The 25,388-nt window shown below is 38.8% G+C and overlaps 1 protein-coding gene and 1 long non-coding RNA gene across 3 annotated transcripts in view; one reads left to right on the top strand and one right to left on the bottom strand.

Moving 5' to 3' along the window:
* IL6ST (interleukin 6 cytokine family signal transducer) overlaps positions 1-23,743 on the bottom strand; it is a 29,611-nt gene extending 5,868 nt beyond the window's left edge. Inside the window, exons 1-14 of one of the 2 annotated variants that reach the window (XM_079330578.1) lie at positions 23,626-23,743; positions 16,600-16,680; positions 15,755-16,066; positions 13,983-14,115; positions 12,576-12,736; positions 12,089-12,240; positions 9,531-9,690; positions 7,408-7,490; positions 6,294-6,513; positions 3,946-4,122; positions 3,147-3,245; positions 2,454-2,600; positions 1,382-1,522; positions 71-167 (exon numbers count right to left, since the gene is read on the bottom strand). In XM_079330578.1, coding sequence (XP_079186704.1) covers positions 71-167; positions 1,382-1,522; positions 2,454-2,600; positions 3,147-3,245; positions 3,946-4,122; positions 6,294-6,513; positions 7,408-7,490; positions 9,531-9,690; positions 12,089-12,240; positions 12,576-12,736; positions 13,983-14,115; positions 15,755-16,066; positions 16,600-16,666 — 1,949 coding nt within the window. In that variant the 5' untranslated portion in view covers positions 16,667-16,680; positions 23,626-23,743. Of the gene's footprint in view, positions 1-70; positions 168-1,381; positions 1,523-2,453; positions 2,601-3,146; positions 3,246-3,945; positions 4,123-6,293; positions 6,514-7,407; positions 7,491-9,530; positions 9,691-12,088; positions 12,241-12,575; positions 12,737-13,982; positions 14,116-15,754; positions 16,067-16,599; positions 16,681-16,788; positions 16,812-23,625 lie in introns of those variants that run through there. The other variant, XM_079330579.1, reaches the window with a different exon arrangement.
* A 359-nt stretch (positions 23,744-24,102) lies between these two features.
* LOC306814498 overlaps positions 24,103-25,388 on the top strand; it is a 102,161-nt gene continuing 100,875 nt past the window's right edge. The window contains exon 1 of the long non-coding RNA XR_013777180.1: positions 24,103-24,311. This is a non-coding gene — a long non-coding RNA (uncharacterized lncRNA). The remainder of the gene's footprint in view (positions 24,312-25,388) is intronic.

Below are 25,388 nucleotides of genomic sequence, written 5' to 3'. Positions count from 1 at the left end.
TTGGCACAAATAATTTCTGCTGTTTCTGTTATGCTCAGAAATACAAGAAGAAAAGTTCATTTATACTTACAGGTCACGTTTGTTAAAGCAAAACAGAACTCCAAGGAGCACAATCAACAGGAATGCTAGACACACAGGTACAACTATGGCTTCAATTTCTCCTTTTCCTGAAGGAGGTGAAAAGAAGCAGTTACAGCCCACTTTGGCATTTAAGGAACTCAGTTTCTTAACAGCCGTACATATTTCCAGAATGTTAGGGAGAACCTGAAACTGAAATACCTCAATGCTCAGTCTCAAATCCTCATATTCAGAAGAACCTTTTCACTATATGAAAAGTGCCTCCTGGTGAAAACATGAAAAGCTCTGAACTGACAATCAGTGCCTTGCATCAACAAAAAACATGGGTTGACCTAGAAGCTGTAACACTGGCAGAGCAAACAATTTTGTAGTTTGGGCAGGTTTAACAGTAACATCTTTGTCAATTTACCTGCTGCCCAGGTGTTTCAGTGCCCCAGTGGCTGTCATAATACAGTCATGGTCAAATAAGTAAAGTAAACAAAGTCACTACTTATCCATCAGTTTATTCTGTACATGAACATCTCTGCCTGCAAACACCAAAGTCTGTATTATTGTTATGCATTCCTTGCAATGTAATACATTCTTAAGTAAACCTTGGAGAATGCTTAAGGAAGAGAACACTATATACAGAAAGAAGGCTTCCACTAAATTAAGTGTCTTCCACAATTAAATTAAGTTAGTAATGTTGCTTTTATTCCTACATATAAGAAGCACTCTAAAGCTGAACATACAATAAATATAACTATTCAAAATGAGTCTCTGTAAAGATCTGTAGAAAACTTTCATAGTTACATGAAAGTACTTGGAAGGACTCTGAGAATGACATATGCTGACTGGTACCTACCTCAGCAAATCAAGATACAAGAACTCATCTCTACAGCTTCTTCAGCACATTTTATCAGGATTAAACAAAGACTTTGACTAGAGGTAGGTGCCACTGGACACCAAGACAGACAAGGGCACTTGGTAAATCCTAATGACTCATGAAAGGTCAGGGCAAAATGTTATAAATTCAAGTATACATAAAGGACATACAAAACAGCATGCTTAATAATATAAAAAGTGCAATTCATTAGGTTTGCAGAGGATATCTTGTACTCTATATAACCAGAAAATCCTGACTCAACTACCTCTTAGTGGAAGAGCACTATACAAGTCACCCAGGTATTAAGAACATTGCAAACTGACTGTAACTGAAACTTTAAAATAAAATCACATTTCACTTCTAACATCTTTCACAGAGCCCCGCTGTAATGTTGTAACATTAATTCCTACTTCTACCCATTGTGCCACTCTGCCTTACCAAATTTTTGTGTAGTAAATGTGAAATCAGGACCAGTTCTGCTTCCATTATCTGTGGATGCCATCATCCGCACAGTATACAGTGTGTCACTGGCTAGAGAAGAAAGGGTATACTCTGTCTTGGAAGGATCCACTGTCACAACTAAAGAGAAGAAGAAATTTATACTAGTTTTCTACAAACTACAAACAAATTACATCTCCATAAAAACAGCAACTTTAAGACATCAAGATTTCAGATGTGGAAGGCAGTTTTAATGGAACCCATAGCAGACAAAAAAATACAACAGTCAATAACTACAAGAAATGCTGATATTTATTCGTTTCTGTTTAGGTGTCTGAATTTAGTCTCTTCTGTATTTCATTTCCTGTGAGATTCTTTTTTCTCTAGATTACACCTACAAGCTAAACTATAACATAGTAGTGTAATTGAGGCTCTCTTGTAAGCCAAATATATAGTGCTAATGAGGTACTGCTAGTACTGACTAGGAAAAAAACAAGGTAAAGAATAGTAAGACACAGGTATGCATAAGTACCTGCCCCTTCCAATTTAAGGAAATCTAAAAATTAAAGTTTTGATACTGCCAGCTTCCTGTAGTATGCCTGCAGGTCATACACACTACTGAGAACTAAGATGCACCTCAAACAATATGATCTACATCAGTACTGTATTAATCTACAGCTCCAGGAGGATTAAGACTCCTCCTCACTTCTTTTTATTAAGGTTTTTATCATAGTTAAATGCAGTCAACTCCTTTTGTATCTTGAATGGTCTGCTATCATCTTGATACACCATCATGTCATTCTGTATTTAGATAGCAATATGGGAGCACAATACTCACAAATCAGCTTTCAGAAATGAAACTCAGTACCCTGCTATATACAGACTGAATGTTCTGAATTCTTTACAATGGACTTTCTGTTCTGTGTGGAGAATTACGGCTCAGACACCAGCTTTATGTTCTCAGAACAGACTGTCAGCTATAATTGATTCTGTGTATTTTTTCAGGAACAAATATTAGGAAGGAGACAGATGAAACACTTCAATGCCACAAAACACTTCTGTTTTCTGGTACCTGTTTCATTTCCATCAATAGTTTTATAAAGTATGGTGTAGTTTCGGATAAATCCATTTTGTTCCTCAACTGTGAGATGGTTCCATGTCAAAACAGCTTCAGCTTTTCCTACTTTTTTGGTCTGAACAGTAGGCCCTTTTGAAGGACCTGTAATGAGAGGTGAAGATTAGTTTCTGATTGGCAACCTTGCATTCACAGAAGCAGCATATTAACAATCACTGAACTGTTACAGCATAAAAACTTCAATGGAATAGTTTGACTAACTCATCTGGAAAGCACTGTTTTCAAACAACACAAACTATAAAAACGTTTTTAAAAAAATATTCCGGAACAGATATGAAAAGAAAAATCAGCACTTTGCAGGAAGTAAGTCTTGATTTCACACTTGAAACTTAAAATCCATCAGCATTTAAATATAACTATTATAAATATATCACTAAAATGATAAATTCATGTCTAATCATCTGATAAAAGTTGGAAAAACAAAGAAGCAGCCATAGCCAGCCATCTAATTTCCAAATACCATAAAAAAGAAGAATGGATGACAACAGAAGGGAAAAGATGAATGATGGCACCTGACCCCCAAATACTAAACAACCTTCCATTATACAGGCCACATTAAAACAAAGGTTTCATTATTTTTTGCCAAAAAGGGTCAGTGTATGTGCTTCAAGGCAATGATTTTATACTTACGATCCTGTTTAAGATAAGCCTTCACAGACTGTCCACTTCCTTGACCATCAGCATACAGAGGGTAGACAGTTATCAAGTAACACTTGAAAGGCTTTATACCTAATAAAAGTAATTTAAAAGATGTTGATTCACAGACAGTCCTTCTCATTTACAGGCTTCTGAGTATTCACTGTTTAACAATGTGCCTACCTTACACCTAATGCAGCTGAGTATTTTCTAGAGCTCATTGATACATTGCTCCGAAATATTAACTAAAGGAACAATACTGCTACAAAATATTAACTAAGCAGACAATATAATGGTTCACATTCAAATGTAAAATTTAATAAGAAGACTTCAGAGAAGTTAGGGGGTTTTTACTGATTTATTTTAAATAGAAAGCCTTTGTCTGTAGCATCAACTCCCTAAATTACTGATTTCAGATACTGATCATAATATCAAAAGAACAATAAAGCTGATTAAGTTTTACTATTTGAATTGAGTAATCAAAGAATTTGAAAGAACTCAGCTTTTCACTATTTTAATGGTTTCCAAGAATGACAATACTAAAACCAAAATGAAGATAAACCCCTTGTTCTTACATCACAGAAATTTCAAAATTCAAGATCAGATACAGTTGTGTATTTGACAAAAATATACAAATACTTCCATACACTCACAATAAACTAATTGAAACTCTCAGCATTAAACCTGTCTACTGTAAAATTCTAATCACTGTGAAGATGTTTCTCATCTTCAGAATACTAAGCAGGTTTTTAGAGTGTCCTATGAAGTATATGTAGATTTATGAGCTAAATACCTTTTAATTCAACACCTTGAACATCTCCTGGGGCAATCTGCCATTCTATGATGCAGTCTGAGCTGCTGGACACCAGACACCATTCAATCACATATCTAAGAACATAACTGTTTGGAGCAGTCCACCCTACCCACAACTTGTCATGTTTGGGTAATGTTCTAAGATTCTTCACAGGAGCTGTAATGAAAGAAAAGAGAAAAGTAATCAATATTGACAGTTCTTTCATGATAGAAAGTGTTCAGGCAAATGCTGGTACCTTCTGGGTAATTTGACAGAACCAAAGTAAATGTAAATGCAAATGCCATTTTCTGAAACTTGGAGGTTTACACATGGATCCTTGTATCAGCTTTTTGAGCTCCAAAAGCAGTATCTGGCTACTTAAAAACTGGAAGCTCAATTCAATTTCTCTATTTTCATAGATACTATGTTTCTTTCTTCCAAAAAATGTTTCATTTCAAGAGAGAAATCTGACTTAGAATGGCAATTTACAAGTATATCAATTACATTCAAGTATTCATACTTTATGTACAGTTTGTATATATTTGAGTAGATATTATATATAATGTCCTGCCCAGAGCTGAATATCAACATATCCTGTGGTGGGTGAGAACTGGCTCATGGGCTGGGCACAAAGGGTTACAGTGAATGGGGAGGTATCAGATGGGGGACCTGTCACTATTGGGGTTCCCCAGGCTCCATCCTCAGCCCTGTGCTCTTCAACAGCTTCATAATGACTCAGACTCAGGACTGGAAGGGGCACTAAGGTGATACAAATCTAGAAGGGGCTGTTGACTCCCTCAGAGGGAGGCAGGCCCTACAGAGAGACCTCGACAGATTAGAGAGATGGGCAGTCATCAGCTGTGTGAAATTCAACAAGGGCTGGTGCCAGATTCTGCAGCTGGGATGGGGCAGCTCTGGATGTACAGACAGACTGGGGAATGAGAGGCTGGAGAGCTGTGCCATGGAAAGGGCCCTGGGCTCTGGTCCATGGCAAGTTGAACATGAACCAGCAGTGCCCTGGCAGCCAGGAGGGCCAAGAGTGTCCTGGGGGCATCAGGGACAGCATCAGCAGCCAGGCAAGGGAGGGGATTGTCCTGCTGTGCTCTGAGCTGGGGCAGCCTCACCTCCAGTGCTGGGGGCAGTTTGGGTGCCACAGTATAATAAAATTATTAAACTATTAGCATCCAAAGGAGGGTAAAAACAATTGAGAAGGGCTTTGAGGGGAAGCCATGAGAGTAGCTGAGGTCATTTGGCCTGTACAGCCTGGAGGAGACTGAGGGGAGACCACCTTGCAGTTACAAGTTGTGAGGGGAAGAGGAGGGACAGGGACTGATCTCTGGTCTGAGTGACCAGTGACAGGACCCAAGGGAATGGTCTGGAGTTGTGTCAGGTGAGATTTAGCTTGGATATCAGGAAAAGGTTCTTCACCCAGAAGGCTTTTGGGCACTGAAACAGCTCCCCAGGGCAGTGGTCACAGCACCAAGCCTGACAAGAGTTCAAGAAGTGTTTGGACAATGCTCTCAGGCACATGGTGTGACTCTTGGAGTGACCTGTGCACAGTCAGGAATTGGACTTTGAGATACCTGTGTGTCCCTTCCAACTCAGGTTATTCTGTAATATGTATTATATGCTTACATACTATATATGTATACCTTATTAAGTTCTTCCTCCTGGCTGCAATACTACTTTGTTTGAATTATACCCTTAATTATTTAATCTAATAATTTTAGTACCATCAAGGCTTTCCCTTGGTGTTTACCTGCATCTATCCATATACCTTTTCTTTTGCTTCCTATCCTGGCAGTGTTTGGACTGTCCAAGAAAAGGCTGGAAATAAGGATAAACCATCCTGTCCTTACTATTAGCACATAATGAAAAGAACATAAGAAAAAAGAACATGAGCAGTAAGGAAACAGTGAAAGCAGATGACAAAACAACCAGGTAAGATACTGAAAATACAGGAGAATAAGACTGGGACAAACAAAGAAAGGAGTGGGAAGGAGAAGTTAAAGGAGGATCAAAGGCAGAATGGTAAATACATAAGTATATATGAACCCTCTGATATTTTTCTTAAGACAGACAAATATAGCTGCTATGCTAAGAAAAGAAACAGCAGGGAATACAGTACAGAAGCTCTAAGAATTAAAAACAAGCAGAACAACACACATAGCTTCAAATGATGCTTTGCGTACACAAATGGCAGTTTATACAGAAGGCATGAGACTGTAGATAATTCAGTAATTCTTTAATTATCTGCCTATGTAAAAGGTATTATTTTATGACACTGAAGATGTCTTATAAAAAAAGTCATGCAGATTTACATGACAGCCACATTCTAGGACACTCACCTTTTGAATTACTTGCTGGGATAAGTAAAACTGATGGAGGAGATGCCCCAACACTGTTACGGGCAATCAGAGTCACTTCATAAGTTCCTTCCTGCAGCTGTAAGGTATAGTTGGTGCTGGTAACATTGTATTTCTTCACTGGACTGGAAAGAGATGATTTATCTCTGACAGTCACTTCATATTGCAAGATTACTCCATTGGCTTCAAATGGCTTCAGTGCCTGTGAGAAACATCTTTGATTAAGCTGATATTGAACAAATGTGATGTAACCCTTATTGTCCTTATGGCACAATATGGTAACAAGGCAAGTCCCATAGATCAAATACCTGTACATTTAAGAAAAGCATAACTAACCTGTGTACATTTCTATATAGCAGTCACTTCCAAAGCCTATTTCTGATTTAAATACTCTTTCTTTGATACCTAGTGATTTAATAAAAGCTATTCTGTAAAGGATTACAAAACGTGTTGATAAAGCCTCCATTACATGCGACTTTACAACACAGTGGCATAAAAAAAAAAAAAAAGAAAGAGCAATCTCACACCTTTGCTAATGTTAGGATGACAAATATGACACAGTTTATGGATCACACCAAAGCAGGGATTGGGGAATGACCATAATTACATTCCCCTTCTCAGCAGGACTAATCATCCAGGTGGACACAGCAGCCTTAATGCACACAAATGCCCCGTGCTGTTTTTAACCTTGGCCTCTGCAGTACCTCAAGGATTAATGAATTTTGCAGCTGGGGTAGCACTGTCCACGCAGTGTTGCCACATTTTAAGTTACAGCAGAAGGCATGACAAAGCTATGCTTTGTTCAAGTGGTAGTTCCAAATCCACAGAAGGACAACAAATGAGGAATCTGAAAGTACTGTGTCTTTGAGGTCACAGATGAGTGTCAGTTAAATTATAGCCTTTACATCTGTAAGTTTAATTTTTCAAAACTAATTATTATAATACATACTAAATAATACCAAATAATACTAAAGTCACTTCTCATATCAAAAAACCTTTACTATCCCAGACATCTCTCAAGGCTGTTGGGTAGATTTTTCCACTTAAAAAATGCACGTTTTTAAAAGAATGCTCCATTTTTTGCAATTTACTTTACCTTCCATATTAGATGCACAGTCCAGCAAGCTGGTGAGTGAGATTTATCAATGATCCTCCATATAGGTGGTCCTTTAGATGGTACTGAGGAAACAGTATTTGAGAGTAGAAGTATTTTTACTTAATCTGTTTGAATTAATCCTTTGATTATCACTATATGCTTACTTTCTCAAAAAAAAAAAAAAAAAACCATATTAAAAAGCATTTCCTTAGTTTCTCAGTGAAAATAATGCTTGGCATATTAAGTGGAAAATTTCCTGAAGAGATGAGCAAGACAGATTGCTTTAACTGTACAGTATGAAAAGACGCATGAATCACAACAGTGGGAATCTGCAAGACTGGACTGAAGGTGACAGTGCTGAGTGAGGCTGAGTGATCACACCTAGAGTAGACAGCTGCATCCAGAGGCTCAGCACTGCACACCTGCACCCTGCAAACCTTGCTACAGTCTGTATCCAATGCTGGTCCTACCCCTCAATATGAAGTTACCTAAGAAAAGGAAAGTGTACAAGACTTAACAGGGAGACAAATTTCTCCTAGCAGTAAGACTCCTTGATTATAAAAGGGCAAGAGAATTGCAGTACTTTTGTAGACTATAGTACGTTTTGCCATCTATACTATGGAAAAGTGGCATTTCCACAACAAATTCCATTTCAAAGTAAAATGAACTAACCAATACTACACTGCACAAAGCAATAAAAAGTGGCCAATCTTTTGTGAGGGTCTTAGCCCCAAGAGAAAGTTGATCTCAAAATGAATTATATCTTTAATCTTGTAAGACTTTCTCCTCAGAGATCTTTCATAGCACTTAGTGCATTATGAGGTTTTGGCTTTTAACCTCAAACATCCCTCAGTACCAAGTATACAGCATGCATCCCATCTTTTATCCTTTATGTTGTGAGAGGAGAGCTATGAATTGAGGCAAAGGGAGCACTTTTACTTGTTTGAGTACCCAAATTTAATTCACAGAGAGAAGGAACTGTACATCTTGTCTATGGAGCAATAGATCATGAATCTAACATGACCTGCCTGATGTTCATTTGCTACTATAACACCTTTGTTCTGGGGCTTAAGTAAGATATGGGTACTTAATCAATTTAGTGGCATTTTTGCAAAGTCAGTCACCACAGCAGAACAGCAAAGCTACCAAAATATGCAGGCAATCCTGAAATCATTATTGCTCAGTCTGAGATAGAAAACAAAGAAAATGAAGACATACTATCATTAGAAGTTAAAGAGCAGAGACTAGAATATTGACATATTTTATAGTATCTCCCCCAGAGAAAGTAAATTTTGCACAGAACTGAAGCAATGCCATCATGGAAACAAATGCCACTTGTTTTAAACAAAAACTACAATAAACCCTCTTATTTCTTATCTAAGATGACAAATTAACTTGATTAGGAAAAAAAAAAAAAAGGAAGGATTTCCAATCTTTTAATAATGGAACTTGTATTGGTTTAATTTGATGTGCACTGAAACTCTGCAGTGAACAGATTGCTCAGAAAAGAAAATGAAATCTTTGTTAAAAGTTAAAGGGAAACCAGAATGTCTTATTTAGATGCTTTAGTGCATAAGAGGCTACACTTACCATATGCACATTATTTTATATCACTGCTTTATTAAATTTGTGAAGAAGTCTATGCATCCTGTATGAGTAAAGTCTGTTTCCTAACTGTTGATGGTTGTTCACCTAGGACTTTTACTAGCCTCCTAAACATCAAGTTTAAAAACTTTTTAAACTACAATCTACTAAGAAAACCTTTTCTAGGCCAGATAACTCCTGTTACAGAGAATAATCTTCAAAATAAAAAACTAAGCACAGAGCTTACATTTCTTCCAGAAGACTTTGAGAATACAGTTTTCTGTGAAGAAGGTTCTTCCCTGCCACTGTTCTAGCTGTTTTCAGGGGGCAATTCTAGTCTACTTTAATGGGAAGCTGTTCTCATGCTCCTTGGAATGCACAGGTCAAGTCAGTCAGTGCTGACAGTAACTCAGGAGAACTTTGTTGCTTATAGAAGCAAGGAGCTCAAGCAAGGATGCACCATTTAAGCTGGCCATTGCCAAATTGCTGAGCACTCACACACTTTAGCAACCAGTGACCTACTTTTATATATTACTTACGATCTTCAGTGGTAATCCCAGTCTTTTCTTCACTCCAGTCACTCCAGTAGCCCACTCCATCTTCCTTCATGCAACGAATGGAGAAGACATACTCTGTGTAGGGTCTGAGACCTTGAACACTGAATGAAGTTCTTGGGGAAGCTGTATCCTCAGAAGGAACCTGCAAATGTGACAGTTTAAACACTGATCAAAATACTGTAGAGCTGAGTACTGCTGTGCTACTTCACCTATCATCCAAGAAGGCTCCCCACCACACACATAAAACAGACAAGCTTTCCTTCCATCTCATTTCCAAAAACTTCAATTCTCAAACACTGTTTCATAAAGGTTTAGTCAGAGTTGTGTGACTTTATCAGGTATAAGAATATGCATACACTAGAACAGTCAGGCAGCTATCGCAGGACAATTTTTTTTTTAATTAGCTAGCATCTCTCCTTCCTTCACACATAATTCTGCCGCTTACTGACCTGTAGTATTCTTCACCTCACAATTCAGAACTTTGCTAGGTTACCTGCTTGATTTTTGATTGCAAAATTATTTGTTACTGTAAGTTGAAAGTCCAGGATCATTGCTTCCACTGATCCAGAACAGTGCTTCTTCAGTGAAACCAAAAATAGTTTTAGAGTAGTTTGTAGTTTTGCTAATAAATTATTTTCATAAGTTGTTTTGTTTGTCTTAGGTGAGCAACCAAATGCCAGAAAAGTATTTTTAGTATGTATGTAGGGAGGCAAGGTGGAGTAGATAATGGACACAAATAGGTACACATACTGACTCTCTACATTATTCCACTTCCAACTAAGGACTTTTTACAGTGAGGACCCCTGGCAAGGAATGATAGATGCAGGACAGTTAAAAGTTTAATCCTGAGGGCAAAGAATTATCAAAATTATTCAATTTTATCACAACTAAGTAAGTTCAGATTGAAAATAGATTGAAAATCTACTATTTAATTTGTTGTGTGTGTATGCTAAAAGTACAATAGAAATTAGAAGAACTTGTCCTATTGTTCTATCAGGACAACATATCCAGAGATCCTGGAGCTGCAGACCAGATTGTACAGGTCAATGCTTTTCAAAATATCAATAAAGGTGAGCTTAATAGTTTCTGCATACAAAGCCACATTAGTCACAAGGATGTGCATTAGGCTACCTGCTCCAAACGCAGTATTTTGGTAAAATCAGACAATCTACCTTCCAATAACTCACAGAATTCAGAATATATTTGGGTTCATGCAGGAGTAATGTTGCTCTGAGAGAAGATTAAGGTAAGGAAAACCTAAGGAGCTATTAAAAATATGTCCACAAATTGATGTAAAGAAAAAAAATTCCACAGCTCTTGATGACAGGAACATATGTATGTAAGTACATGGTACAAGTAAGGCTTACTCCTTACACTTTTCCTGTTCTTAACTGCCTTACATTTCAGGCATGTACACAGGGCAGCCAGACTGTACAGAATTACACAATCATTTAAGTGGTAAGAGACCAATCATACACCTTTCACTGCTAAATCCACTCCTGAACACTATATCTAGACCTTTTCTAAACACTTTCAGGAATGGAAACTTTATAGCTTCCCTGGGCCAATCCTTGACAACTCTTTCCAGAAGAAATTTTTCCTTATAATCCAATGTAAACAGTCCCTGGCACAGCCTGAGGCCATTTCCTCTTGTCCTAACTTGGGATAATGACTCGTTACTTGAGAGAGCAGACTGACCCTGAGCTCACTACAACCTCCTTTCAGGTATTTATAGAGTGATAATGTCACTTCTGAGCCTTCTTTCCTTCAGGCTGGATAACCCTTCCTCAGCTGTTCCTCAAAACACCTGTGCTCTAGACCCTTCCCCAAATGTGCTGCCCTTCTCTGGAAGCAATTCAGTGGTTCTGCTCTGCTAAGCTCCTCAGTGTCTTTCATGGAGCAAGGAACCCAAAACCAGGATTCAAGGTGTAGCTTCACCAGTGACAGACACAGGTAGACAATCACTGGTCCTGCTGCCCACACTATTGCTGATCCAGGCCAGGATGCCATTGGCCTTCTTGGCCAGCTAGGCACACCCTGGCTCATGTTCAGTCACTGTCACCAGCACTGCCAGGTCGTTTTCCACTGGGTAACTTCCCAGCCACTCTGTCCCAGCCTGTGGGCCTGCCTGGAACTATTGTAGCCATAGTGCAGGTAGGGTATGTTTTAAAAAGCATTGCAGCATGACACAGTATTTACCCAAGCTTTGAATGACATTTAGATCACTCATTCTGCACATACATGGGAAGATGTAAATTCATTTATTTTCTATACATTGCATGTGCAAAATAAAATTTAAAATAAACATACTGCACTGTGACAAGGAGGACAGCAGATAAGTCCACAAAGATACAAGGTCACAATACTCAGACTGTGCCAAAAAATACCTAGATCACAGCATCCAGGAACAAGCCAGATAAACTTCCTTGGATGGCCACGTAAGACACAATGAAATGAAAGTGAATGCTGTGAAGGGCTGCAGAGGGAACTCCAGTTTGAGAGATGGCTGGATAAATGGCAAGGGACATTGGTGGTATTACCTCCATCCAGTTTGTGTCATCAACAATCCTGTAGCGAATATTGAATTTCAGTGTCATCACAGCATTCGAAATCCAATTCTCCCAGGAAAGCTTCAGAATAGTAGGTAGTAGTCCTGAGCTGACTGATACATTCTGAGGAGACAGCGGTTTAACTAGAAGAGAAGAAAAAAGTTAGCTCCACAACTGTACTTTACCAAGCCTTTAGAAGCTAGCACACTGTTGCAGCACTACTATTAAAGCCTTTCAGGACCTGAAATGGCTGCTACTTTACACTGTCTTCTAAATCAGACTACTAAACAAAAATCTTGCTATCTGAATTGTGATGAAATCTCTCACCATCCCAACCTTTGTCCAGCACAGTTCAAGCTCTAGCAACAACACTCATGCAGTGATAATTTTTGTAGTGAAGAAACATTAACATACAAGTTCAGAAATATGCTGCAGAAGCAGCAATTTTCTATCAAAGCTGTAAGGGGCATATAGTTACCAATGTTAATGGGATCAACAACCAGAGGATCAGATTCAGCCTTCCCAAGTACATTTGTTGCTTCCACCCAGATCTCCGTGTTAACAAAGAACTGAATATCAGTAACGGTGCAAGAATTGTTTACATCTTTTGGTATACAATCAGGAAAGATCTCTTCTGGCCTAAATAAAAGGGAAAGAAAAAATACGATACAAAGCAGTAAGCTTGGTTTTCTTTAGGGAGTATTTTAAAGTAGATCAGAGTGAGAATTAGTTTCTTACATGTTTTCCCTCTGCCTTAACTTTGTAAGCAGAGGGAGGGGAAGAAAAAGTGGGAATGGCTCGTACAGCCACAAATGCGTGATTGCATTAGAATTGAAACCAAAACAAAATCTCTTGACTTCCAGTCACATATCTTCAAAAGCACAAGCTAGAGCACTATAATTAAATTGGTATGAAAACCTGACTTGGCTTCAAAAATAAAGGAAGAACAAGAACTGATACAATTAATCAAAAGCAACATAGTCAGTAACTAGCATGCATTAAAAATGTAGTCAGTTCTACCCACACACTTTTCAAGAGGATGGTATAAGAGGGGCAATACATAATTTACGTTCACCATCTTCTGCTACACTAACACTAGATAGTTCTAGAGGCATCAGAAAATTGGCAAAGCATTCACATTTTCTATCTGTGGATACTTTCTGCTACAACTGTCACCTGAACAATTCGGCAGAATGGGGTAGCTGGAAAGCTGTAGGCAAATATTCCTGCTTCCAGAGCAATGCAACAATCCTGGACACTCCATTTTAATTATGAGAGACCATCTAAAGTGTTTGGAAAGCAACTTAATTTCCTTCCACAGGAGAAATACTTTGCTAAAGCTTTCATGTTAGGATTAACTCAGAATAGTGTTTGTCCACAGTTCTTATGAAGTGCAGATAATACCTTTTCAAAATTCAATCATTTTAAGTTAATTCCTCTGCTTAGAATCATAGAGTGGTTTGGACTGAAACAGACCTTTAAAATTCATGTAGTCTGATCCTCTGCAATGAGCAGGGATATCTTCTGCTTGTTTAGAATGAGCTAAACTGACAACCCAGGAAAGTGTAAAGGTTTGGGTACAGTACCCTATTATTATATGTACTGTACTCAAGCCACATTAGTCATATATTTGAAGAATAGAAAAATGAGATTACCATTACTCCAAAACAAGTTCAGCAACAAAACTTTAAGTCTGATTCAGAATTACTTGAATGCCAACTTTTTAAACTCTCCCCTACCCCCTCATACCAGACAGACAGAAATGCTTCACAAAACTGGACTTTCATTAAGAACATTTCCAAAGAATCGGGAATTTCAAGAACTGCTAGTTTGGCATAAAAATATTCTTCAGAATTTTTTAGATATTCTACAGAGCTCTACTTACCACCTGTATCTCAACCTGAACTGAGTATCCAGGAATGTGTGCCTCCCAGGGTCCCAGGTACAAGTCATAACATATGTGAATCTTGACATCTGATGCACAATGCAACTTAAGTTCTTGGGCTTCTCCGGGGCCACTGTACAGAAAGAGTTAGCAATAATTAATCTATACACACATTTCAACCCAGCAAGAATCCTTTTAAGTGTCCCACTCGAGCAGTTTCTGTGAACATCAGAAGTATTTAATTAATTTTTTTCTAAAGGATGTGGCAAAAAGTGGTGGATATCATCCTGCAATCAAAGTCAAGAAGCTTAAATAGCTGCTCACAAACAACAGGCTGTATAAGGATTAAACATCTGCTAGTAAGGAACAACAAACTTCTCATTCTGAGGCAGAAAACCTCATGTTAATCACCTCTCATCTAAATATATTTTAATTCACACAGAAGAAAAAGAAATTAAAAATCAGCACTGAATTGGCACGTGGTGACTTGGCCAGTAACCTGAGCACTAAAGGCAATTTGATACCCAGCTGAGGTATGGAAGAAATGAGCTGCAAACCAAGGAAAGGTTAAGGATCTTCATCAATGCAGTCTAATGTGTAAGGAACTTCTACAAAATGCAGCAAAACTATTCTATTTCCCTCTTAAACTCAAATTATAACATACAAAGAGTTTGTTTCTACCTCCTGTAACATCACTATTTACAGCAGTATAATATAGTTACAGAACCTTACTTGCTTTCAAGCAGAGTTCTATTTTCAGTAGAATATTATGAACTCTATTGCTTTCTTCCTGAATAGTTACATTCTTCTCAAAGAATTTGTTGCTAGTTTCATTATTTAGTTTAACTGACAGTATCAAAATACAATAGCTTTAAATAAAAATGCATCTCAGACTTCTGTAACATGAATTACAAATACAGAATGTCATGTGTATTAAGTTTATAATATTAGAATAATTTACATGTCCTCACCTTTCCATATATTTTACCTTTTCCAAGTATTTTTTATTTTATCTTTTCTGGTACAATATTTACTCCTCAGAAATTTAAATGGAAAACATTACTTTCCTTTGATAGCATTTTGTAAGTCATGCTAGAAGCACATCACTTTAAATTGTGAACTCAAGCCATGTAGACCATTGAACAACTGCAGTACCTTCTGCCATCACTAGGAGACATAATCCATCAGCCATATCAAGCAATATTTAGGACACTACAACACTTGTCCTATTAGCAGGACACCAAGTAATTAAGAAGTAGCATATTATGTTATTCACATGACTTTTTCAAGACACTCTTGTCCAAAAGCAATTCAGGTTAGCCTTAGCGATACAGATTGACTAAAAGTTTCTCAATCCATTAATGAAGAACCCATTATTTTCAAAATGCTAGTATGAAACCAGGACACATCACCTAAAACTATTTCCTCCAACTCTAGTACAGAAACAAGAAGTTAATTTCCTACCTTCTATTTCAGTTAAATCCCCATCTTTATTCTGTAATTCAAATCTGCTGCTTTTTGTTGTTCCATTTTTCCCTATTCCAACACTGAAATACTCCAGAGTATTTTCTACTCTTTAGAAAATTTTATTCAGTGCACATTGAGCAGCCATGTTGGCATCTAATTTGACGATATTTCTACTCAATTATCCAGGAACTGAGGCAATAAAAAGAAGTGCCTCAAGATACACACACTTTCTATTTTTTGCATTTTCCCATTTTTCAGAAACAATTTTCTTAAGATCAGAATAAAATGTTAAAAATAGTACTCACAGCCCACTGTAACTGTAATTCCATAAATGTTCTGTTCAATCTGTCCATCTTCTAAAATGTTGCATGTCAGAGGAGTAGCTAGTAGAGAAGTGTCATTGAATGTGACACTGGAAACAGTTCTGTTTATTTCACGATACTGTTCTTTAGGTACCACTCTATTTTTAATCTTCCAGATAATCTGACTGGCATAGATATTGCCAAAGTCAGGACAACTCTCATTCAGAATGCATAATGCTGTGAAATTGGAACCAAGGGCCAGTACAGGTGACTCTGGGATGATGTGACCACATGACTGCACAAGTCCTCCTGAAGCTAAAAAGAGAACAAATTTTATATTTATTAAAACTACACAACATTCCCTAATCAATATTGATGATACATCACTAGTACAATGTTAAAAACACTACATGTGTCAAAGCAGCAAGTTAAGTAGTTACCTGACAATTGTAAAATTGAAATGCATTAGTAGACCACATGAAGACTTAAGGGCAAAAACCAGCATAGTGTTCTCTAGGCTTTGCAAAAACACTTTACCAAGCTAGGAAAGCTCTATTAATAAACAGAGGCACTTAAAAAGAGAGAGACGAGAATCAAAGGTTACATGTTCGTATCTTTTGAAGGAGGAAGTTATTATACTTGAGGTTACTCTTTTGATAAAAAAGTATTCTCTGTTAAGAAAGTTATCATAGGAAAATTAGGGTAAGTGTGCACCTCTGTTGTGAACTAGTGTAAGAAGACTTTCTGCCCTCATCCAGCAAGTATCTAGACGAAAAGCAAGCAGGTGCTTTAAACAGCCAATGTAACTAGCTCTATATCCTCTTGTATTTAAGACATAAAACTCTTACCATCAGGAGAACAAATATTCAACACCAGACAGAAGCCACAGGCCACCCAGTTCCACCTAGAAAACATGCTGCACAGAATTTCTGTAACAAGGAAAGATACATATTTTTAAATTTTAACTATTACTCTTCACTTTAGATCAATGTCAAAATCAGATTTGTATTTGTTCTAAGAATTTCTCACATATACACATATATTTTCCTGGAAGCATTTGTATCTTCAAACACTAGAATGAGCATAATTTTTCCATTTCCTTCACTGCTAAAACAAAATCAAATGTTTACTTAAAAATACTGAGGCTGTTTAAAGCTGCTTTAATTACAATTGTAATAAATGTGTCAGTTTTAGGTTTTCACACTGTATATGAAAACAAACTTTACAATGGCAACTCTGTGGGAGGTTCAGTTAGAATACAGGTGTAATACCGTGGTTCAGGTTTTCAAATATAACCCTATGAATTTGATTATGGTTATCATACATACCTAACTTTCAAGGGCACTGATACAAAAGCCTCAGACAAGGTTTAGAACAACTCACCACAAAACTATGTGTCTCATTTATAAGAGCAACTTAAAATACATTCAGCAACTACAAAGCACAATGCTTCCACATCAAGAACTGTTGTCTACTATAGAAAAAGCACTAATTAATTCTTCAAAATTTCCAAGGGAGCTTGCAATTCCCCAAAAGCTGGAGTTTTATATGGAGTTGTTATTTTATAACACTGTAGTTATTTCTGTATTGCAACATAGCCCACTCCTCTGAAATTCGGACATTCCTAAAAAACACTTTAGAGAAACTGAAGCATTCACACAGTAGCTTCCATCCCCATTATTCTGAAGCCACTAAGTCTATTCTAATTTTCTCAACTTAGACTTTTAAAGCAGCCCTAAACTACTAAAAGCAAGTGACCATCCTCTACTAAGCATATGAGCTATATTATTTTTAGCTACATTTACGCATCTTTACAGGAACAGGTAGATTGGCTTAGTGAAATAAGGTATTTAGTTCACAAGCTGATTTCTAGAAGCAGACTTCATACTATTCTTACAACTAGAAACTAAACATAGCCTCTTTAGGTTTACTAAGATTTGAGGTGAGATAGCTTACAGTTTCTAAAGTCTTATTCTCCACTAACTTGACAGAACTTCTTTGGAAACTAGTATTCTGAACTTTACCCCATAAAAGGAAACTCATTATATTTTTTAGGGAATTCCACAATATTCCCTAGAAAGGAAATTTAATAAGCTACACTTAACTATTATCAGAAGAAAACTGCAGTTTATGACAGCAAAAATGCCTTTGCTTTGGTTGCATGTAATTTACTTAGTAACAGAAGGACACAAGACATTTCACATATATATAACTAAAACTAGACAGACATTTAACCATGGATCACTAGCAAGCCAGAACCTCATTCCTTATATATCAACACAACTAAGCCGTTTTTTCTTTACAAATCAAGATAAACAGTGTAATGTAAAGAAAAATCTCTATTTAAAGGAACAACTAAATGAAAGGAGATCTCAAACATTTATAGCAATCTTTGTAGGGTTCATCAACCTAGAGGTCTTTCAGTTAGAACTAAAATAAAAGCCATCAAAATTACCCAGCAATATCTTTATTTGCTTCTTTGCTTGTGAGTTCATTAGTTAAGCTCACCAAAATTTCCTATATAGAAACTTTATAGTACAAACATTTTGATTGAAAGACTTGACAAATATATTAATGAGCATCTGTCACTGGAAGTTTGTTAGTCTGTTTTTGACTAAAAAACAAGTAATTTGTCATCAGACTGTAGCTACATGGCATTGAGAACCAAAAAGCTATTAATTTTTTCTATGTTTCTGTGAAGTACTCTCACTGGGCTGGATATAAAACCACTCTATACTGCTTTAAATGCAACATGTATTTGGATATTTATTACAAGGGTACAGTAAAATAACCATATCAATTGATTCTTGCTTATTTTGGAAGTCTCCAATATCTTAAAAATAAGATTTCTAATCCACACATGAATTTCAGCATCCTAAAAAAATCCCCACTAGTGTAAAAATTTTTAATAAATTTTCATGTTGAATAAAACCAAACCCTAAAGAGTATTCTCTTTTAGTTTAAATCACTAAATAAAAACAGCTTACAGGGATCTACTTTAATGACTTATGCTAACATTTACTAGAATACTGCTTGTTAAAGCCTATTGAGCTCTACTACAGATAGACCTTAAGATCTGTTATTTCAAGCAAGATTCATTTAAATTATTTAATCAGAACAATTTGAGTTGCAAAAGAACTGAAATTCATCAGAAGTCTGAGGGCAACTACAAGCTAGGTGGAAAGAAGCAGGGGCTCTGCTTCACTGCTAATTGCCAAAACCTGCAAAAGAACACTGAAGGAGAAATAATGAAACAGATGTAAAAATGGAAGTTTTTAAAATGTTTCATTTCTCTCCCATTTGCTATCATGATTCACACCACCTTATAATAACTGCAGGTCACCTATTACATCATCACAAAGTTACTTGTTTTCTTTAGGGTCATTATTTATTAAAGTCAAACAATATTTCCACAAAACTGTTCAGTGATTTTCACACTAGCAGTTATTAAGTATGACTCGGGTTATTAAAATCATATTGCATAGCAACTAAGAGTATAAATAAATAAAAAGCAATAACCAACTTAATAAGTAAACAATAATACATAATTATCACACATTTTGTCTTAAACTATGATTTTTCACTGGAAATTAAAATTAAATTCTATCTATTTATATAAAGTGCCATTTCTGTATTCACCTGTCTTCCAGATTTGAAAATAACATTTCATTTGTTCCAAGCAGATTCATTCACACATAAGAGACTGAAATTCAAATCTCTACTACTTTTCAGTTTGGAAAGTTTAGCAATGATTTTGAGGGAGCAGATAAGTCCTCCACAAATCATACTACTCAATTACACTACAGTCAGCTCCTGAAATGTAAGAAAATAGAGCTTCATGCACCATCACCTGCAAAAGGGAGCCAAGTGGAAAGCCCTACTCTACAGTCCCACCCACAGTATGGAAACCCAGCAGCTGAAACTACAGTGTCAAAGCCATGCCACAATTCAGCATATATCTGCTTTAGGCTGTTCTGATGTATTTTGCTTACCCTCACCCCCTGCTGATGAATGCAGTTTGAAAAAGACTGAAGCTACACACCTCCAAACCCACATAGGGGCTATTACAATCCCTTCTAATGTGTGCTATTTTAAAAAACATTAGTGTCTCTGGCTTTTACAAGACTGATTCTTAATTGAAATGTAGCTCTAGAGCAAAGATCCAGAGTTACGCTAGACATTTCCATCCATCTTGCCTACATGAAAGCTATAAAATAAATGAGAAAACAAAATAAATGGTCGGACTTCACAAAACAAGGACCCACACTTCATATTAGGATGGGTGAGATACTCCTATGCAAATTAGTGTTTTCTTATCTGAGTGTGTAAAACTGCACAGGCAAAGGCAGTGCAGAAACCCAGCATACTAAGCTACACCAAACCTTAAAAGACAGTGCCATCACTCAGCAGTAATGCTAAACACTAATTGTTCACCATTAAGGATTTTAAGTCAGACTAAGTTGTTAGTCTAGACAACAGAAAACTCATTAATTTCTTTCAGTCACTATGCACAGCTCTACTCAAGTTTTATGTTTTACTGACTGGTACAGTGTATATTTATCTAAGGTGAAAGCTGAACCTCATGCTGAAGGAACACTGAAACAGCTAGTCAGTTCAGATGCTTTTTATTAAAAACAAACCAAACCAAAGAGCCAAACGTTTTATCTGTACTATACAGTTGTTGTGGGACACTAAGTGAAGAGGCAAGGGAGACAGAGAAAGAAACTGACTTTAGAAGTTTGCCAGGTTATTCTCATGGTTTAGTGTCTAAAGATCAAAATCCATCAAAATACTACTGAGTAAATAAAACCAACATGGTAAATTTAGAATGCTGTTGGTGACAGTCCTTAACTGACAGAAAATATATTACCTCAAAGAGGAAAAATCTTTTAAAATGCTCTGATCATTTCTGTAAAGACAGACTTTTAAAACTCATATGCCATGAAATCACCCCATTTAATCTCCAAATCAAATGGGACTTATTATTCTTCACATCCTGCAGCCATTTTGAAAGGAAAGCACTAAGCCTTTATGCCTGATCTGTAAATTGATGCTTCATGCAGTGTCTATGAAAAGCTAATAACTATAAAAGCAAACCTTATATGCACAAAGTATCAACAGTGTTAAGTATGAAGATCAACCCGTGACTAACTAGTATCAGGTTTTAATGCAAAACAGGCATCACTACTTATTCTGAGCAAGAGAGAAATCTTAAAAATTAATCTTATTTAATAAATCTGCCCCAAAATGAACACAGCAATATGTCATTTTATAATGGGTTCTCTCCATTTTAGAGAGGTGGCAACTCCTGTCCAAGTGACCTACAAATCACAATGTCATTTAAGAAACTATAGCTAAAATAACAGCTTCTTGCCAGCAAAGCCAGCTCGGAAGTCAGGAAGCACACATAACACCACAACCACCACAGGAAGGTGTTCAGTCTATTAAGGCTCATCAATCACAAGAGAACAAAGGTTGTGGGAAAATGGATTTTCAGAAATGCCTAAAAAAAAAACCCCCCCCCAAAAAAAAACAAAAAACAAAAAAAAAAAAAAACCAACCAAAAAAAAGAAAAAGACCTATGTTTACAGCTTCAAGAGGTAATCTGCAACTAGAAACCCACACAGCTCAGGCAGACAGATCCAGGGATGCTTCACAAGCAGCTACTGCTTGAGGTTTTATAACAAGCCAGACTGTACTTAAAGCCTTCTAAAAGCTGTAACTATCCTCAAGGAATTTTGATTACTCAAACAGTAACTGCTTTCTAATTAAGCGTATTTCATCTGCAAGCTTCCTTCCTTCCTCCAAGCTTACTTCCTTCTTGGAAATATTTATGAGATTCAAAAAACACCAGATACCTCCAAGAGAAGCACTTGAAAATATTGCGTAACACTATATGAACAGCATATTCTGAAATACATTTTTGTATTTAAAATCTCTACATACAAATAACATCTCTATCCCTTTCATCATCTAAGCAAGTAATTTCTCTGTATTACTTATTCCTCTGCCTCTAGAAGGAAGCTTATCCCTGGATTTTTAGAGCCAGCAAAATAAAAAATAGAAATAAAAAAAGATGACCAAAGATGGTAGAGTTTAAAATTACTGAAATACCTAATACCAAATATTTGCTTGCAATAATTGAGTTCTTTCTGGTGTCTTCTTAAAACAGTAAATCAATTTCTCTGAAATACATCAGAATTTTCTCACAGCTAGCAAGTAGCTTCAGTCCAAAAACCAAATTAATTTATACAAAGTAATGTCTTAGCACTCGGTGTTGTCATTTTTAAATTAAACCTTCCAGACTGATGATAAGCAGTGCTGCTTCTCCAATCTAGATAGTTCTTGCTAATACAAGAAGTATTAATGAAAATAATGGCCAAAAAGTTTATTTAATTTCACATAATTGTGCTAGTGCTAATCCTCCAGACAAGCAGCAGAAGAACAGTATCTCCATTTAGTGTACTCACATACAGACATGCATCCATCTTTCTCCTCAGCCAAAAATATTTATCTATTGATCCTACTTGAATCACAACATTTCCAGACATAAAGAGCATCCAAATAATTACTTTGAATGCTCAACTTCTAGAAAGTAATCTCTACATTTAATAATCCACTTACATTCTTATTGTGCTATACTAACATATAGATAAAAAAATTTGTTCAGAAGTTACATGCTTTGATATATTTTACATAATTATGCCTCTTACAATAAAAGCATATAGTAAGCACAAACACTGTATTTTTACAGAAAAGAAGGTGAAAGAAAAAAGGTCTTAACTCCCAATAGCAGCCAATCTCTTCAGGTTGTGATTTCCTGATTTTTCCCCCCCTCCATGACTGGATCACTAACGACAGAGCTATAACCCCACATAGTTCTACAACCTGGTAGCAGAACTGCAGCTCTGTGTAGAACTGTGTCTCGGCAGTAACAAGCAGCCACCAGCTGGCAACCTCCGAGTCAGCCTAAAACAAGCCTGAAAACTGAGACTGGGAATTATTCCCCTCAATTCTGCCAACACACTTGGCAGACTGCTTTCCTTTGTGCCTCAGTTTCATCATCTGAGAGATGAAAATAATGATGGCTTTTTTTTAGGGAAAGCTCAGACCCCATTACAGGGATGACTGGGGCTCAGGAGCACATGGGAAGTAACCACACAGACACTGCACCCGCTCCTCCCTAATTCCTCAGGGAATCCCCTCCACGACTTGGACTAGCAATAAGACGAACCGTGCGTATCTTTCAGGGCAGCAGCTTTCTACCATCTACAGGCAACAAGAGCAAACCACTTGTGGTGACGGCAACAAAACGCAAACCTCTTCATCAAGGAAACGCCTGCCGCTGGCACAGCCACGCTTATGTGACAATCGAAAAAGCCGAAAAGACGCGAGCCCCCAAGGGTCGCGCACCCCTGCCGCCTCAGGCGGCCGGCGCTGACCACCCCCGCTCTGGGGGAGCGCAGACAACCTCCAGCCCGACCCCGCCGCGCCGGGCTGCGGACGGGGCACGGCCGAGCGGCCCCGCCAGCGCTCGGCACCCCAGGCCCCACAGCGAGCGGCCCGGGCGAGGCCGTGTCGCGCTGCGAGCGCCACCGCCGGGCAGCTCCGCCGGCGCGGCGAGGGGAGGCTGGGCGAGACGAGACACCGCCGCGGGGCACGGCTGGCCATGGGCCCGGGAACCGAGTGGCGCAAGGCTGCCCTCCACCCGCCCACCCCGGCCCGCCCTCGAACGAACGCCCCGGTGCCCCCGCCCGCGGCGCACGGCCCGGAGGGAAAGGAGAGCCCAGCACGGCCGCCGCCGGCGGACGCCCCTCAGGGAGCAGACGCTGGGGAGGGGAGCCCCGCACACGGCCGCACACCCCGGGCCTTACCCGGCGCCGCCGCCGGCGCTCCGCGGCCGCTGCCCCTAAATAGCGGCACAGCCGCCTCGCGCCATCGCGCCGCTGTCCCGCACGCGCGGCCCCGCGCCCGGTCACGCTCCCGCCCCGCCCCAGCCCCCGCGCGCCCTTCCCTCCTCCTCCACCCACATCGCCATTGGCTCGCGGGGCCCGTGACGTCGCCGCAGAGGGGCGGAGCTGCGGGAAGGGGCGGGGCTTCCCGTAACGCGGCGGCCGGTGCCAGGATCCCGGGGGCGCGGGGGCCGCGCGCGGGGGGCGGGGGCGGCGGCGGGGCCCTGAGGGCGGCGGCGCCCCTCCCCCGCAGCCCGCCCGCCGCGCCCCGCCGCGTTCGGCCATCAAGGTGTGCTGTGGCTGTGGGCGGCGGCCGCGGGACGCCCGGCTGGGAACAGCGGGACTCTACCCGCCGCCGCCGGCCCGGCCTCTGGAAGCTTCTCCTGGCCCTTGCCGGCCCGGCCTGCGCGAGCGGCGCGGGGGGTGTTGTCCTGAGCAGGCCTGGGCAGCCGGCGGCCTTCCCGGCGTTTCGCAAGACTCCCTTGGGAGCACGGGCGGCTGCAGAATGCTCTTGTCAACAGCTGCGGTGTGAGCAAAGCGCTGCGATCCAGAGCAGTCTCGACGTTTCAGTCCCTTAAAACCGGTCAGAATTCCAGTCCCTGAAAAAGGTGGAAGGCTAGGTTGCTAAGGAATGGTCCTTAATATAGATCGTAAATATGATCATGACGCAGCTTATCCTTGGACTTTCCTTCATTCAGTAACTCCGAAAAATTACTTTTGTAAATCAGAATCATGTGCTCTAAGGTGTTTTCTTAATTTCAGATTATTTTTTTTTCCCAATTATGAATAAGAAAGAGCACATTTCAGTGCCACGCCTCAAACTTGGTGCTGAGACTGTCAAAGGATGCTCTTCCTAGTGAGGAAAGTACCAGGCATCACTGATGCATGCTCGAGTTTCTTCCTGCCAGATGTTTTAGGGTTTTGCCCCTTTAGTTCTTAAATTATGATTAGGCTCAAGAAGGATATGAGGTACATTAAGACATCTACTTATTGTACCTGTTTCAGGCACTGGGATGAGCTGCTAAAAAGACAAGATTTGGTACTTTGGAAAAAGATAGTGGAACATAGTCTCCTTGTCACAGATTTAGTACCAGTCTGATTATGCTTGGTGTACTCTGGGAGATGGCTTAAATAACCAACAAAAATGTTGTTGCTAATTCTGAAAAGATTGTATTTTTTCCATGCAACAGAGTAAAGCTGGATTGATACTTTTAAATGTTTTACTTGCTCTACTTTCCTAACAACAAAATTGTCTGTACTTAACATAATTTCTGGTAGGTATTTATCTAGGGTGCAGATTAAGTTTATTACTTTATGTCCCTGCTTGCAGCTGTTGGTGTCTAGTAACATTAAATACTGTAGATATTGCTGTTTTCTCCCACTGCTGGTCTCTATGCTCAGTAGACTCAGTGCTTTCCTTATACATCCTGTATTTTCTGGTGCTCAAGCCCTTCTTAAGATACAAGGACAAATGACATCTGGGGAATAAGTTTCACATTTTTTCAGTACAATAAAGGCATTACACTTGGTCACTTTTGCTTTCTCACCAGATAATGGTTAATATGTGTGTTTACATTGATTCTAGGTTACAGTTTGAGACTGCACAAGTACAGTTTTATTGTCTAATTGGTAGTTATCAGTGTGTATGGATATGCCTGCTTCAGCATCCTCAAAAAATCAGTGTT

This window comes from Erithacus rubecula (assembly GCF_903797595.1).
Source record: "Erithacus rubecula genome assembly, chromosome: Z".
NCBI classification, from domain to species: Eukaryota; Metazoa; Chordata; class Aves; order Passeriformes; family Muscicapidae; genus Erithacus; species Erithacus rubecula.
This window is presented reverse-complemented; position numbering and strand designations above follow the sequence as displayed.